Source organism: Pyrus communis, chromosome 15 (genome assembly GCF_041283825.1).
Source record: "Pyrus communis isolate YQ-2024b chromosome 15, ASM4128382v1, whole genome shotgun sequence".
Lineage (NCBI taxonomy): Eukaryota > Viridiplantae > Streptophyta > Magnoliopsida > Rosales > Rosaceae > Pyrus > Pyrus communis.
Genome location: NC_142579.1, coordinates 29604794 through 29619343, shown reverse-complemented (window position 1 = coordinate 29619343; position 14550 = coordinate 29604794). Strand labels below are relative to the sequence as shown.

At 37.0% G+C, this 14550-nt stretch overlaps 1 protein-coding gene across 1 annotated transcript; it reads right to left on the bottom strand.

Moving 5' to 3' along the window:
• Positions 1-7554: 7554 nt before the first annotated feature.
• LOC137732883 (WD-40 repeat-containing protein MSI4) lies at positions 7555-13174 on the bottom strand. Its single transcript, XM_068472141.2, has 15 exons — positions 12693-13174; positions 12388-12451; positions 12040-12126; positions 11897-11959; positions 11548-11613; positions 11361-11435; positions 11097-11172; positions 10578-10791; positions 10324-10405; positions 9834-9907; positions 9584-9695; positions 9392-9466; positions 9123-9196; positions 8401-8500; positions 7555-8009 (listed from the first exon to the last, which is right to left on the bottom strand). Exons 1-15 carry the CDS (start codon positions 12923-12925, stop codon positions 7908-7910), a joined length of 1497 nt encoding a protein of 498 aa, XP_068328242.2. The 5' UTR covers positions 12926-13174; the 3' UTR covers positions 7555-7907.
• Between the last annotated feature and the right edge of the window lie 1376 nt (positions 13175-14550).

Below are 14550 nucleotides of genomic sequence, written 5' to 3'. Positions count from 1 at the left end.
GTGTTTCAGAAAAGAAGAGCTGTGGTCAGGAGCTCGGCCTTGGCAATCACCATGACCTTGGAGAGCATAATGAACTCGTAGATGCCATTGCTCATCCACTTCTTCTTCCAAATGGGCTCAAGTTCATCTACCCATTGCAACCAGGCCTCATCCTTTATTAATGGGAAACCTCTTTGATAAGTAAACCACTTGGAGGTCGAGATGCTAGCCTCGGTGAGATATGGGTTAGAGGTGAACCAATTGGTTGTGGGCATGTTGTTCTCCACAGCAATTGAGACCTTGGAAGTCCAAGCAGACCCCAGGGAATGTACTCCTCCTTCTTCGAAGAAAATTGAGGTGTTCAGGCCAGCCCAAGGGCGATGAAGGTCGTTGATTCGATGACGCATATTGACGATCCCCTTGCCAAAATCGCATGTAGGACAACAGTATTGGGTGCCATTGAATGATTTTTTGGAAAAAAAATGGAAGAAAGTTGAAGGCAGAAAGCAAGAAAGAACTATGAAAACAAGAAAGTTTTGGAAAATTTGGGAATTCTAGAAACTCGGAGAATAAGAATTGCTAAGGTATTTGGCCAAAAGGTTTAAGTGGAGGTTATATATAAGCAGTTAGTTAATGTTGGAAATCATGGGTTAGTGCAAAGGTTTATTCGAAAACAGTTGTTTAAATGGTGCAAGTTTCGAGTAAAAGCATGCGATTGATGTTTAATCATTATTAATGTCTTGTTTGAAGACTTAACAATAATTAAAAGGGGCATTGTTTAGGTTGATATTTAAATATTGGGCTTTGCATAAGGGAAAGCCCAAAGGCGCTAAAACAAGTTAAACTTGCCTGAGGCCCAACGATGAAGCCTGAAACAAATTGAAGCCTTATCAGCTAAGGCATAGGCCACGTGCCTATGATTGAAGTGATAAGTGACAGAGGCTAGTTCACTGCCAACCAAAAAGCAGTTTTTAATGGCACAAAGGTGTAAATACAAGATGACTCATTGTCCCTGAAAGCCCTCGGCCAAAAACAAAGCCCAAACAATTGGGTTAAATTGCCTATAAAAGCCAAGAGAAGCACAAGAGACAAAGACACTCAAATAATCAAACAAACTACATACAAACTCTACTCTCAAGCCAGATTTGCACCTGGAAACTTGAAACTCACCCAAATTCAATCATTTTAGCAATAGTTCTCTTAGAAAAGCTATCTTTTGTCTAGTTTAAAAGCTCTACTACCTTCCATAGTGTTGTAGTATCGATTCCCTCGTGTAAAACCTGTTTACCATACATCCCTTTTAGCTTACAACTTCTGTAAACTCAAAGAGAAGTGGCTGCAAGAAGTTCAACCTTACCCAACAAGGTGAAATCTTGCTGGAGTCTTTTTGTTCGTCCTTTAAATTAGTAGATCTATCGCTTAAATGTACTTTTCAGCATATATTCAAGTTATTTCCAATTGTTTTCTACCTAAGAGTCCCATTTGCATTCGAATTTGGGTAACTTAATAAATCAGTTGTCATTAAGAAGAAACTGAGATTAAGGAAATGGTTTAAAGGGCTCTGGACTCCCTTCTTTTTGGACATACAAGATTATGAACTAAAAGTTATTTTTTAGAAGACAAGAAAAAGAAATTAATACATACTTAACTCATCTGTGACAATCTTTTGATAACAAGAAGTTTAAGTAACTTGGGGCCCAAGTAATTGACTTAAAAAACATTTGTTCTATATCTGTTATACTGAGATAGCAGTGGCACGCCAAGGTCCCTGTTGGTTTTGATTGTGAGCCTCAAGGCCTACATCTAAGGCCCCATAAAGGCATTTTTCAAAACTAACTTCAAATTCTTCTTACAGTTCACCAAGCAGCGAGAACTTAACCAACAAATAACACCAAGTGCCATTTACAGTCAGGAAGCTGTGTGAAGGGACAATTCCATCTTTGCCTCGAACAGTTGTACCTGGATCTTGTTCATGTAGGACTTTCATAGCAATATGCGTCTGCGTTTCGTTTTTCATCTCATGTTTGGTTAGTATGTATTGATTACTTCATTTTGGTTGGTTGTATTTTGCATGATACGAAATTCAATGGATTACAGTGTGCTTCATATCGTATTGCTAGCTTTTTGGTTTCTACTCACCTGGTGTTTTGCTTCTGATACTCGCTCATGTACCATCTTAGTGCATTGTGCGAACGAAAATAAGTCATTGAGTTCCTAATGACCTGGTTCTTCTCTTTCCTGCTCTTCAGCTCGTTACATTTTTCGAAGGTGTTAACTTTAGAGCGATTATCATCAAATAACAATTTGATCTTAGCAATACCGCATGAAATTCATCCTGTATAATTGCGGAATAACCTCACTTGACCCTCTTTTTATGTGGCTCTGACAAATATTTTGTATTTTAATCCTGATTTAAATCAAATTTATGTTCCCCCTTTGATTTTGTTTCTCTTGTTTCCATATTAGTTACATGCTATAATTCTTTTTTAAATATAGTTTACTACTTTTTGTGGAGTGAATTGGAATATGGTTACTATGGTTGTGTGAATATGCCGGTTTTAGAAGACCTTAAATTCTCTAGGAACTTTTAGCAGAGGCTTATTGCACCGTCAGTAAAAAAGAAAGCTCGCGACACTTGCCAATCATTAGCGACGGAGAGTTTGCTATGTGCGGGTTTACAAAATACACACCAAAAGTGGTCAATAAAAGTCTAAAACCACCGCAAAGTTTGTCTGTCCCCAATAATTTATTCTTGCTAACCACGCCCTATAGGAATCATCGAATCAATATCAATAAGTCTTGTTTGAAGAGGCTCGTATACGGAACGTCTCAAAATAATACCAAGAGCGGGAGACTCAATTAATCGAGATTCAAAAGATGAAAAGAAATTCTATTAGATCCTATATATTACTTTGTACTACTTTTTTTTGTTTTTCTAATTGACATAGACCCAAGTCATATATTAAAATAAAATGAGGATGATGCGTCGTGAATGGTTGAGATAGCTCAGTTGGTAAAGCAGAGGACTGAAAATCCTCGTCTCACCAGTTCAGATTTGATTCTTAGCACATGAGTAATTTGTATGAGTTTATATTCTAAAAATTAATTGATATGGGTTGATATACATATTCATTAATAGTATAAATCATGATACATATTTATCCATCTAAATGTCGGCGATATATCCTTTTATATATCATATGTATATAAAGTATACAAAAGAATTCCATTTTGTTTCCTCTTGGTTTTTTTTATTTATCCATATTGTGTCTCCTCTTGTTCAGACAATACTATGTTATTTTCGATGCTTGTATTAGTTTTATTTATGTTGTTCGTTGGAATCGTAGGAATTCCTTTCTTCAATCATGAAGGAATAGATTTTGATATATTATCCAAATTGTTAAGTTCATCCATAAATCTTTTACATCAAAATAAAAAGAATTTGGTGGACTTGTATGAATTTATCACAAATACAATTTCTTCAGTTAGTATAGCTTCTTTCGGAATCCTCATATCGTCTTTTTTATATAAGCTTGCTTTATCTTTACAAAATTTGAATTTATTTATATATTATAGCGGAGTGTTCTCCCTATATGGAGTAACTTGAAATCTTTGCTATCATCCACAATAAGCTTTGCACCAATACAATCTAAGAATAGAGTAGATATTCTGGAGTCAAGAAGCCACAAAAGCAATTAAATTTTGGGAAGGATTTATATATTATTTGAGCGATAGTTTGATTAATTTAATCTAAACTGTTGACACACCCCAACTCGAAATGTCTGTTAGGACTCCAAATTGAGTTGTGCTGGCTGACACTTGGGATTGTAAGATCCCACATCACCCAGAGGTGAGGATCCTGTAAGCCTTATATGTATATTCTCATTTCCACCTAGCACGAGACCTTTTGGGAGCTCACTGGCTTTGAATTCCATTAGAACTCCGAAGTTAAGCGAGTTCGGGCGAGAGCAATCCTAAAATGGGTGACCCACTGGGAAGTTCTCGTGTAAGTTCCTAGAAACAAAACCGTGAGGGCGTGGTCGGGGCCCAAAGCGGACAATATCCTGCTACGGTGGAGTTGAGCCCGGGATGTGGTGGGGGCCTGGGCCGAGATGTGATAATTTGGTATCATAACCAATCCCTGACCGGAATTGTGCGGACGAGGACGTCAGACCCTTAAGGGGGTGGATTGTAAGATCCCACATTACCTAGGGGTGAGGATCATGTAAGCCTTATATATATATTCTCATCTCTACCTAGCACGAGGCCTTTTGGGAGCTCACTGGCTTTGGATTCCATTAAAACTCCGAAGTTAAACGAGTTCGGGCGAGAGCAATCCTACCTAGCACGAGGCATTTTGGGAGCTCACTGGCTTTGGATTTCATCGTAACTCCGAAGTTAAGTGAGTTCGGGCGAGAGCAATCCTAGGATGGGTGACCCATTGGGAAGTTCTCGTGTGAGTTCCTAGAAACAAAACCGTAAGACCGTGGTCGGGGCTCAAAGCGGACAATATCGTGTTACGGTAAAGTTGAGTCCTGGATGTGGTGGGGACCTGAGCCGGGATGTGACAATTGTAATAAGCAAGAGAGACATACTTCGAACCTCTAATTAACTTGGTTATGCCTGTTTTTCATGTCGAAATTTTCCACAAGACAACAATTTAATTAATTATTAACCTTTTGAGTCAAACTTGCCCAAGTTACTTGTATCTGCTTTGGTTCCAGTACCTTCAAGCATGGGGCTTCTCCTTTGATGCATTCTTGGGAATGATTTTTGAAATATTTTTTAAAGCACAATTTATAAGATTAAATATTAAATCATTTTTAAGTCACAATTCATAAGACATAATTAGAAACAATTCAGAAGATTAAATTTAAAGCGTCAGGCCTTCCAAGATTTAATATTAAGGAATTTTAACGAAAAGTTTCTAGTACTGTTTATTTTAACAAAAAAAAAATTATATTTTTACACTAAAAAGTCAATCTTGGTACTATTCACTTTACCCTTTATTTTGTCTTTATCGTTAAAACTCAAAGTTTTCAAGCTCTTTTCATTAGTTTTCCTTAAATATTAACTACTTTTTAATCAAAATGGTTCCTGAGATTTGCATAACACATCACTTTGGTCCCTGAGATTAAAAATCAATAAAAATGGTCTCTTAGATTGTCCATCATCCATTATTTTGTTCATTCCGTTAAAAACTTTGTTAAGTGTCCCGAAGCTCTTGGCCGAAAGTTTGGGCAATTTTCAAAGCTTCGTAACTCAATCGTTTCTTAACCAAATTCAACCCATAATATATCAAAATGAAGATAGGAAAGTGTAGAACAAGATTATACCTATTTGGAAGTTGCCAGAGATGGTTGGAAAATAGCCTGAAAGGTGACTGGTCTACAGGAAAACTAGAAAACTCGTCAGAAACTGAGTAAACTTTAAACGTTCATAACTTCTTCAATACTCAATAAAATCGAGTGATTGAAAAACGAAAATCATACTTCTCAACGAGACAAAGAGAATGATACCTTTTTCAGTGGTTAGTTAGCTATGGTTTGGCCGAAAAATGGCTTGAAAGTGGCTATCTTGGTCACGAGTTAGCCACTTTCAAGCCTTTTTACGTCCAAACCACGGTGAATTAGCCGTTGAGAAAGTTACCATTCTTTTTTTTGCATTGAGAAGTATGATTTTCGTTTTTGAATCACTTGATTTCATTGCGTGTTGAAGAAGTTATGAATGTTTTAAGTTTACCCAGTTTCCGGCGAGTTTTTCAGTTTTCTCGCGGACCAGTCACGTTTCAGGCTCTTTTCTAGCCATCTCCGGCAACCATTGCACTTTTAAATTGGTATAATATTGTTCTATACTTTCCTATCTTTATTTTGATATATTATGAGTCGAATTTGGTTAAAAAATGATTGAGTTACAAAGCTTTGAAATTGTCCAAACTTCCGGCTAAGAGCTCCTGGACACTTAACGGAGTTTTTAATGGAATGACGAAAATAATGGATGGTGGACAATCTCATGGACCATTTCTATTGATTTTCAATCTCAGAGACCGAAATGATGTGTTATGCAAATCTCAGAGACCATTTTGACTATAAAGCCTAAAAAAAAATTGAAAAGAAGATGAAATCTATACTTCACTCCATATGAAGCAGATTTCAAAACATCAATAAATTTCGCTTATTTTGTCTGTTGCAGAAATTTCGGGACAGAATGTAGATTGTGGTTGACTCTTTTTCTTCTTAGTTTCTTTTTTACATTTTCTTTGAATATCGTTTGCTTTCGTGGAAGAGATTGAGTTTTCAGTCTGTTTTGTGAATTCAATTTGCTAATTTCTAGTGCAGTAGAGGTTTGGAAAGTTTGGCAGATCAACTATTTGATTGGCTTCATGCTTTCAGCATGGTTATGTTTTCAGTCCTTCTCGGTGACGTATTTGGAGATTGGTTTGAAGTTGTAAGCACGATGTCATTCACCAGGCGCACGTAATCTGTGATTTTATAGTTGAATTATTTTTGGGTTTTCACCTGTACCATCAGAGGTTTCAACATCAAGATCCGAATCGGACGCATTTGTCCAGTGCACTCATGCGCATAATTTGTTCGACGAAATGTCTAAATGAATTGAGATTCTGCTTTCTTCAATTTTACATTCCGTCTTATTTCAAGATTCATTTTTTTTTTTTTGGGGTACAAACCATGTTAATGAATGTTCTCAAATGTTGAGTTTTTAAACATGACGCTTGCTCTCTTGTTTTGGGTTTGTATCTTTTGATGGGGTTTTCTTTCTAAGTGAGAGCCAAGTTGGAGGAGGATGACCTGTTAAGGCTTAAAGTCACTAAAATTTTGAAATTACGTTTACTTTATTACTTGTCACGAAAAAAGTTGTCTTCTCATGTATCACATACTTATTTCTATACAGTATTTAATTATTAATCCTCGATTCATACATCTAATGTGGTTTCATATAACCTTATCTAACATTTCATTTTAAATTTTCATGTTTTTTAGCAGATTTTCATCATTTCCGTCAAGGGCAATCAATATTGATATATTTATTAATATTTTTACAAATTTGTATATTGATATTTTCATCAATACCAATATTTTTAAAAACAACCCAAATTCTTACTAAACGTATGTCTTGTAATTTAAATGTTATGTCATCAGACAATCGAGTCTTTAATAAGATGTAATTTGTTTGGATTTTTGTCTTCGACTCCAATTTGGCAACGTACGCGCCAAGTAATTGTTGCATGTCGCATTGCCAGCTCCTTCGATTTAATCCCGTGAATCGTTACCACACGAGGAAGGAAAGACGTGAGTCAGTTGCGGGAACAACATTTGCAGTTCTTTTGGGGCGACAATGCTAGCGGTAACTGTTGAGGCTATTTACACTTGTGATTAGTTGATTTCGATACATGGTGCCATTGGCTAGGGCAGCTCCAAAAACAACTCGGTTAATTGAGTTTAAATCATCGATTTAACACTACATAATTGTAAGTGAGATCTAAGTTCACTTTTCGTAAAAAACGAATTTAAACCATATTATTACTAACCCATCAAAACTAGTACGCATGAGGAGTTTTGGCCCATCTTAAGCCTGCCGAATAATAAAGTCATTCAAATCATTCCTTGATAAACACACAAAAACAATTAACCCAAGCTAAAAATCTCGGTTCAATTGAATATTTTTAGTCCCAAGTGCTACTCCGACACGCGACGCCATACATAACAAAACCTTGGTTTAGGCATGAATGAATTTTCTCCTCGCATCCGCATAGGCCACAATATCCAATAAGCAAATATCTTTAGTTTAACAGCCGAGACCTAGATAAACATCCTACCTCTCTAACATAACAGCTTAGGTTGTTCATTCAGGAAGTTTACTACGGAACCTTTTCTCCGGAACCTAAAAGCGTATTGACACGCAACTCCTCAAGGCTTTGAAGCACAGGAAACAACATGGGACTTGAACTTCTCAAGCTCAGCCAGAACCTCCTCTTCGGGCCTGTAGATCAGATCACTCATTCTCCATATCTGCACACAGTTATTTGATTCAGAAATCAGTTTCCGTTATCAAATCAAGGCTACTTTCTTTTACAATATAAAATGGTTTCGGAAGAACGTTAACATGTGAGATGAGGGAGGGAGGGCATAAGGGTAAAACACATCATCGGTACACCAGGGTTTCAAGCTCAACTTTTTAAAGGAAATTAGCTTCCTAAATAATTTTCTCCATCACTACAATGCGGGTTGACAGCACAATTATTCATGTGAAAACTCTCCACGATATTAAAATAACCACATTCTTCCCTTATCGTATGTAATGCATAATATTCATCTCTTATGGTTTCTCATTTGAAAAAATGAAACACTTCCAATGAGGAAAAAAATAATCGAAATAAAAAACAAACAAACATCCTGATACCTGCAATGTGCCTCCTCCGCCAGTACTATCACAGTCATCAGACACACTGACAACAGTCCACGGATCAGATGCATTCCAATGGAAATCAACAACTTTGTCCCTGTATACAAATATAAAGTAAAGCAAACCATGGGAGAGAAAACTATAAGGAAACTAAAAGAAGAAAAGTGCTCAACAAGTGAATCAAATGACAACAGTCATGGATCATGTTTTGGATGCAGAAACTAAGATCATTCAGGTAATTTTACCAGGTAACTTTAAACATGTTGTACATATACATTCAAAGATCAATCCGAGCCAAACAATAAAAATCTAAAAGACTCTAAAGCAATAAGGTACTTCGATAGATAAAGGCTCTAAACCACGTCCAGTGTAAAACTTCCGACAAATATCTGGTGCAAAGATCAAGCTTGAGAGTCCAGTGAACATTGGTTACATTGATTACAAAAAGCATCATGTTTTTCATCGTGTACAGTATACTGACCACATGGACATAAAGATGAAGCATATATAGTTGCATGGGCACAATTCTAGACTCTGGCATGATGCCCATATAACAGACATCAGGTAAGATAGAAAGCCAAGTGTGATGCCAAAAAATTACGAAAAACCAGAAACTTGAACATCAAGGGTGAAAAGATCCTCTACCAGACATCAAAAGTCTGCAAACGTTTCGTAAAGTATATTTTTAAATAATTTCAGTAAAAGAGATAGCCTCGGACCTGTGCCCAGCATGCTGGAAAAACAGACCAGGTGGTGAAGTTGGGCCTTTTGGAGTTCGCTCCTTCTTACTGACCTGCAGCGTATTATGTTTTCATAAGTTATCACAACTTCCATCTGATTGAAGTTATGGGAAGAGGAATAGAAAATCCGAAACTCCCAATTATTTGGAAACACTTTCTTCATTATGCCAAAAATAATTAAATAGAAAGATTCAAAATTACTAGATTAACATAAACTAAACCACAGTACATTATGAAGGTCACAATACCTTGTCATAATCCCAAATGTTTAAAAGACCATCCTCTGCAGAACTTCCAAAGACAGACGATTTGTCTGGACACCACTGAAAATATAAACATAACTTGGTAAAAACAACAAACACACATGCAGTTCTTGAAACAGATGTACTAAATTTCTAGAAATTGAAAATAGCATCACCAAAAAGGAGTATAATTATTACCTGAACACAAAGAACAGCTGCTGTATGACCCTCAAATTTATATATAGGTGCCCCAACTCCTTCAGAAGTGAGATTCCGGCGATCAAACAAGCGAACAGAATTATCTGCTGACCTGCATAGAAATCATCACCACATAGGTGTATTAACTAGTGTTGTACCTTCTCATCCGTCCAAACAATAAATCATAATTAACAAAACTAGTAGATTAGAAAAGCAGTAAAACGGAGAAAGACGTAGCATTAGCACGTACCCTGTTAAAATAAGGTTATCATTAAGGGGATTCCAATCAACACAGTGAACATCAGCATCATGAGCTTTTTCAACCTGCTAATCAGAAACAAGAATATGCACACGTACTATAAGTAAAAGCAAAATTTCAGGTGAAGGGAATAGGGATCTTCCAAAATTAATGAGGGGCGAAATTCAGCTAGGTCAATGTGAATGGATCAAGAGGGACAAGTTGTACATTTTGAAATATAGAGCCACAGGTTAAGGTTAATTATAGCAAACAACATAAACATAACTCAATTTTAGGTTTAAACACCCTCAACATACTCCTATATGCATGTAGTATTGATGATCAAGCAGGACTCTTCAAACAGAAAAATGGTTATATCAAAGATAGATGCTGCATGCTGCACAACTCAGCCAAATTCTACATGCATATCAGTTTATTCACCATACTCCATTGCCAAAGCCATATAGAAAACAAAGGAAAGACAAAAGAATGGACGCATGACCTTTACAGCAGGGCTAGAGCCAACACGCGCATCCCATAATATGAGGCAGGAATCGTCGCCAACACTACAGAACTCCTGTGAACTTCAGTAGAGATGTAATATCGTAAGAAATAAAGGCCATTCCATAAGTATAGAAACTGTAACTATTATGGTGTAAGATGAATGAGGGTTCCATGTCTTTAACAGTTCAATCAAATCGATGGTAAGTATATGAAAATTTTAAAAGGCTTGGTGAATAAGAAAGCATAAGTTACCTTGAAGGGCAAAATGCTACATCTTCAACTGTGTCCTCATGCCCATAGTAGATTCCCCGAGGTGCAACAGTAGGGCCATCAGTAGCTTTATCATTACCATCCCCGGACTTTGAGTTTTTAATGATTGATCCTGGAGACTTGGTTGCAGCTGGATCAGTGGTAGAGGCTGCTATATGGTCCTGAATACTCCACAAAACCACTGTTTTGTCCTTCCCTGCAAAAATATTATTTTCAGTAAAGAAACCAAAAGGCCTTCATAACATACGAAATCCAATTTCTTCTAAGCCCACTAACAATAAGAATGGCATTAGTGCTTTGAGTGCTTGAAATCAATCACAAATTAAAAACAAAAATAGGAAGTTGCAAAGTAAAATTACTACGCCACAGTACAAATATAGGAAACTTTAAAACAAAAAGGGTAAACCATAACAAAAAAGAACCTACATGCATTAGGCAAAGTTAAATTATATAACAGCATCACTGATATTCAAAAACAACTAGAAGCAAAAAAATTCCCACCTCCAGAGAGCACGTAGGGCTCAGTTGGACACAATGCAAGAGCAAATTCAGCATTATCTTGATGTCCAGTCAAAATCTGAAGGGGGCAAAATAATCAAACAACTTCTATCTTTTAATTGAACAGAGATAGTAGTAAGCAAAGGTAAAAGACAGATGTCATTTCTGTGACTCCTTATCCCACTAAGTCTTGAAAGGGTCCAATATTGAAAATTTCTCAAGGACAACTGAGAAATTCATGAAAAGAGACGTGGAAAAAACAGTTACCAAATCTGGACGCGAGGTTGTAGCTCCAAGGACAGCATGACGGTTAGGTTGAGCTTCAACATCCCAAATTAGAACCTAAATTTGGCAAAATCTCCAAGTAACTACAACTTCAAAATTAAACAATAGACATAGAAAACAAAGGAAACATGACTATGTAGTCAAACTTGATAAAATAACAAACACTTACATCAGGACTGTCGGTATGTGTGGCCACTATCTTAGTGTTCTGTGGAAGTTCTCTGATTCTGTTTACCTGTCAAAATATATGAAAAGATTAATAAGAAGCAGCATAAATGTTAACAATATCACCAGCTTATGCAAAAAGACACAATCTAAAGAGTCTACAAGGGAAAGAATAGAAGCTTAGATGTTAACAATGTTTTTCCCTCATTTTGAATATCAAATGATGTAGTCTTTTGTTCATTATTCACACCAGTTTGAAACATTTCCCATTAAATTCAAACCCCATAAAAGTGTAGTGCATCATCTCATTTTTCATTTTGTATAAACAGACTTAACAGGTGCATCAGTCATACCTCTCCAGGATGTATGATGGTCTTGTACTTCTTCACAAATGGTGAGCGGGCTTCCTCATTGAACTGAAAGATGAAGTATTCAATAATGAGATTAACAGAAAGAGTTAACCTTCATTCTAAAAGTCAAAATCAATCACGCATACCTGAGATATATGCTCTGCAGCGGCGACTCTCGGCTTGACAACCTCACAGTTTGCAATAACCAGAGTATTTGGAACACTGCCATCAGTCTGTCAACAAAACACAAACCAGATAATTTTTTAACAGAACATAAAACCATATTAACGTTTTAAGAAATCTCGTGTTTCAGCACAAGATATCAACTAATACCGTTTCAAGTATGATTTCTAAGTTGTACACCGAATCAAGCTCCCATTTTCTTCTTCAAATTACAAATATTTAAATGCATTTCGTGTGCTGAATTCTTTCCGTGTGAGTAGTGATATTCCCAATTAACTGCAGGAAATCAAAATTGAGATGAGCAAACTTGCCTGCTCGGAAAGGTAGAGACGCTGGCGATTCTTGTAAGTAGCTTGCTCGAGCTGAGGTCCCCACCTGCCCAAAATACAAGCAGATTGACAATGCTAACTAAAAACAATGCAGACTTTAAATCTCCAGTGGCCTCAGAAACCCTAAAACCAGAAAAATCAGACACAGATACACCAAAACCGTAAAAACAATGCAAAAACCAGCGAGAAATGAGGCTGGATAAAACCCCTAGAAAAACCTAAAACCCCAAAAATGGGGGTATAGTAAAAGTTAGAGAGAGAAAAGTTGAGAGAGAGGGAGAAAGTACCGGCAAGAGAGGGAGGGCCAGACGAGATTGTGGTTGGCGAGCCAGTCGTAGAGGATGGGGACGAGGGACTTCCACTGAGTGTACTTGTCGTCGACGGTGGCGTTCTGCTGCGACTTCTTCAGCTTGGCTTGCTGTTGGTGGTCGTCTTTCTTCTCTTCCTTGGGCTTGGGCTTCCGGCCCCGAGTCTCCTTCTTCTTCACCGGTCCGGCTTGCTGCTGCGACTGAGCGTCCATGGCTGCTCCGCCGAGTGTTTGGTTGCGAGACTCCGACTTCAAAACCCTTGCTTTTAATTCGACTCCCTCTCCTCGCTCGGTCGCTTTCACTCTCTCACGCTCTCTGTGCCTGCGTCTGTGACTCTGTCTGTTAATTGGGCTACACTACGCTAGTCCACTCCACTAGCGTGGACGATACACACGCATCCCGGGATCTTTTATCGAGGAAATTTATTTTTGAACGCTCCGTAATTTTTAATTTTTTTTAACAGTTGAATCCAACTAATGGAATTGATTTTTAAAGTTTTATTGTCTACCCGATATGTCAAATTAAAATATTAATATTATATTATATTATAAAATAAATGATTAAATTAATAAAAACTTAATAAAAGGCATTTAATAATTATGAAATCCAGACCGTTCATCATTTCTTTTTAACAAGAGGGGACCGTTCACTTACCTTGATTGAACAAAAGGAAACGAGTTAACAACAACATTAATTGCAATGATGATTAAACCAATAAAAATTAATAAAAAACATTAATAATTAATTTTGAATTTGTTGTCAGCAACTCTCTTGCTGCCAATCCATATCATCGCCACATAGGATTTGACATTTCGGTTGAAGAATATTAGTGTAGTCATTTTTTACTGTTATAACTTATGTGGACATTTTGACATCTCATTTGGAGATGCTCTAGAGTTTTCATATGTCAAATTAACATATGAGAAAAGGTGATGTCAAATAATTTTTAATTATTTTATTATGCGAATCTCATCAATGCACCAATTATAGATCTTACAATTTTATTTTAATTGATTTCTTTTTAAAATGAGTCCTACAAATATCATTTATAACAAAAAAGCATATCGGTTGGAAAAAAAAAAAAAAATCTGACATTACCACGTCAGCCATCAAATTAATATCTGACATCTCTTTTGGAGATACTCTTATTAACCTTCCAAGGGGAAAATAAAAATAAAGACATCCTAGAAAGACCTCAACTTTGGCACAGCAAGAAGAGGAATTTCTCTATGGATGACAATACCATTACACTCTCTCATGTCTAAGTCTCAATTCTTGCTCCACAAGGCAACTCCAAGGCTTTGAGATATAATTCACTGCCCGGATTCTGCAACAATCAAACTTGTGCACAAGATTTGCCAACGCAAGCTCAATAGTTGCCATGGCAAACAAGATTCCAGGGCAGCCCCTCCTCCCCGGCTCCAAACGGCAATAACTCGAAGTCGTGCCCTATGAAATCCACAGCAGAATTCACAAACTGTTAGACAAATAAGAAATATGGTTGGAGTCCTTGTGTAATTGTATATAATATTATTATTGGAAGAATAAGCCGTCCTACAGCCGTCCTACCTTGTCCTACCTATACACTAGCCGTCCTACAGCCGTCAAGCCGTCCTACAGCCGTCCTACCTTGTCCTACCTACACACTAGGACGGCTACCTTGTCCTCTACAGCCGTCCTACCTTGTCCAACCTGCACACTAGGACGGCTACCTTGTCCTACCTACACATTTGTATCATGTATATATATCCTTGTAACCTTGTCCTACCTACACACTTCCATTTTTCCACATTCACGTATCAATAACAAATATATTTTTTAGCCTACATACCTTTTT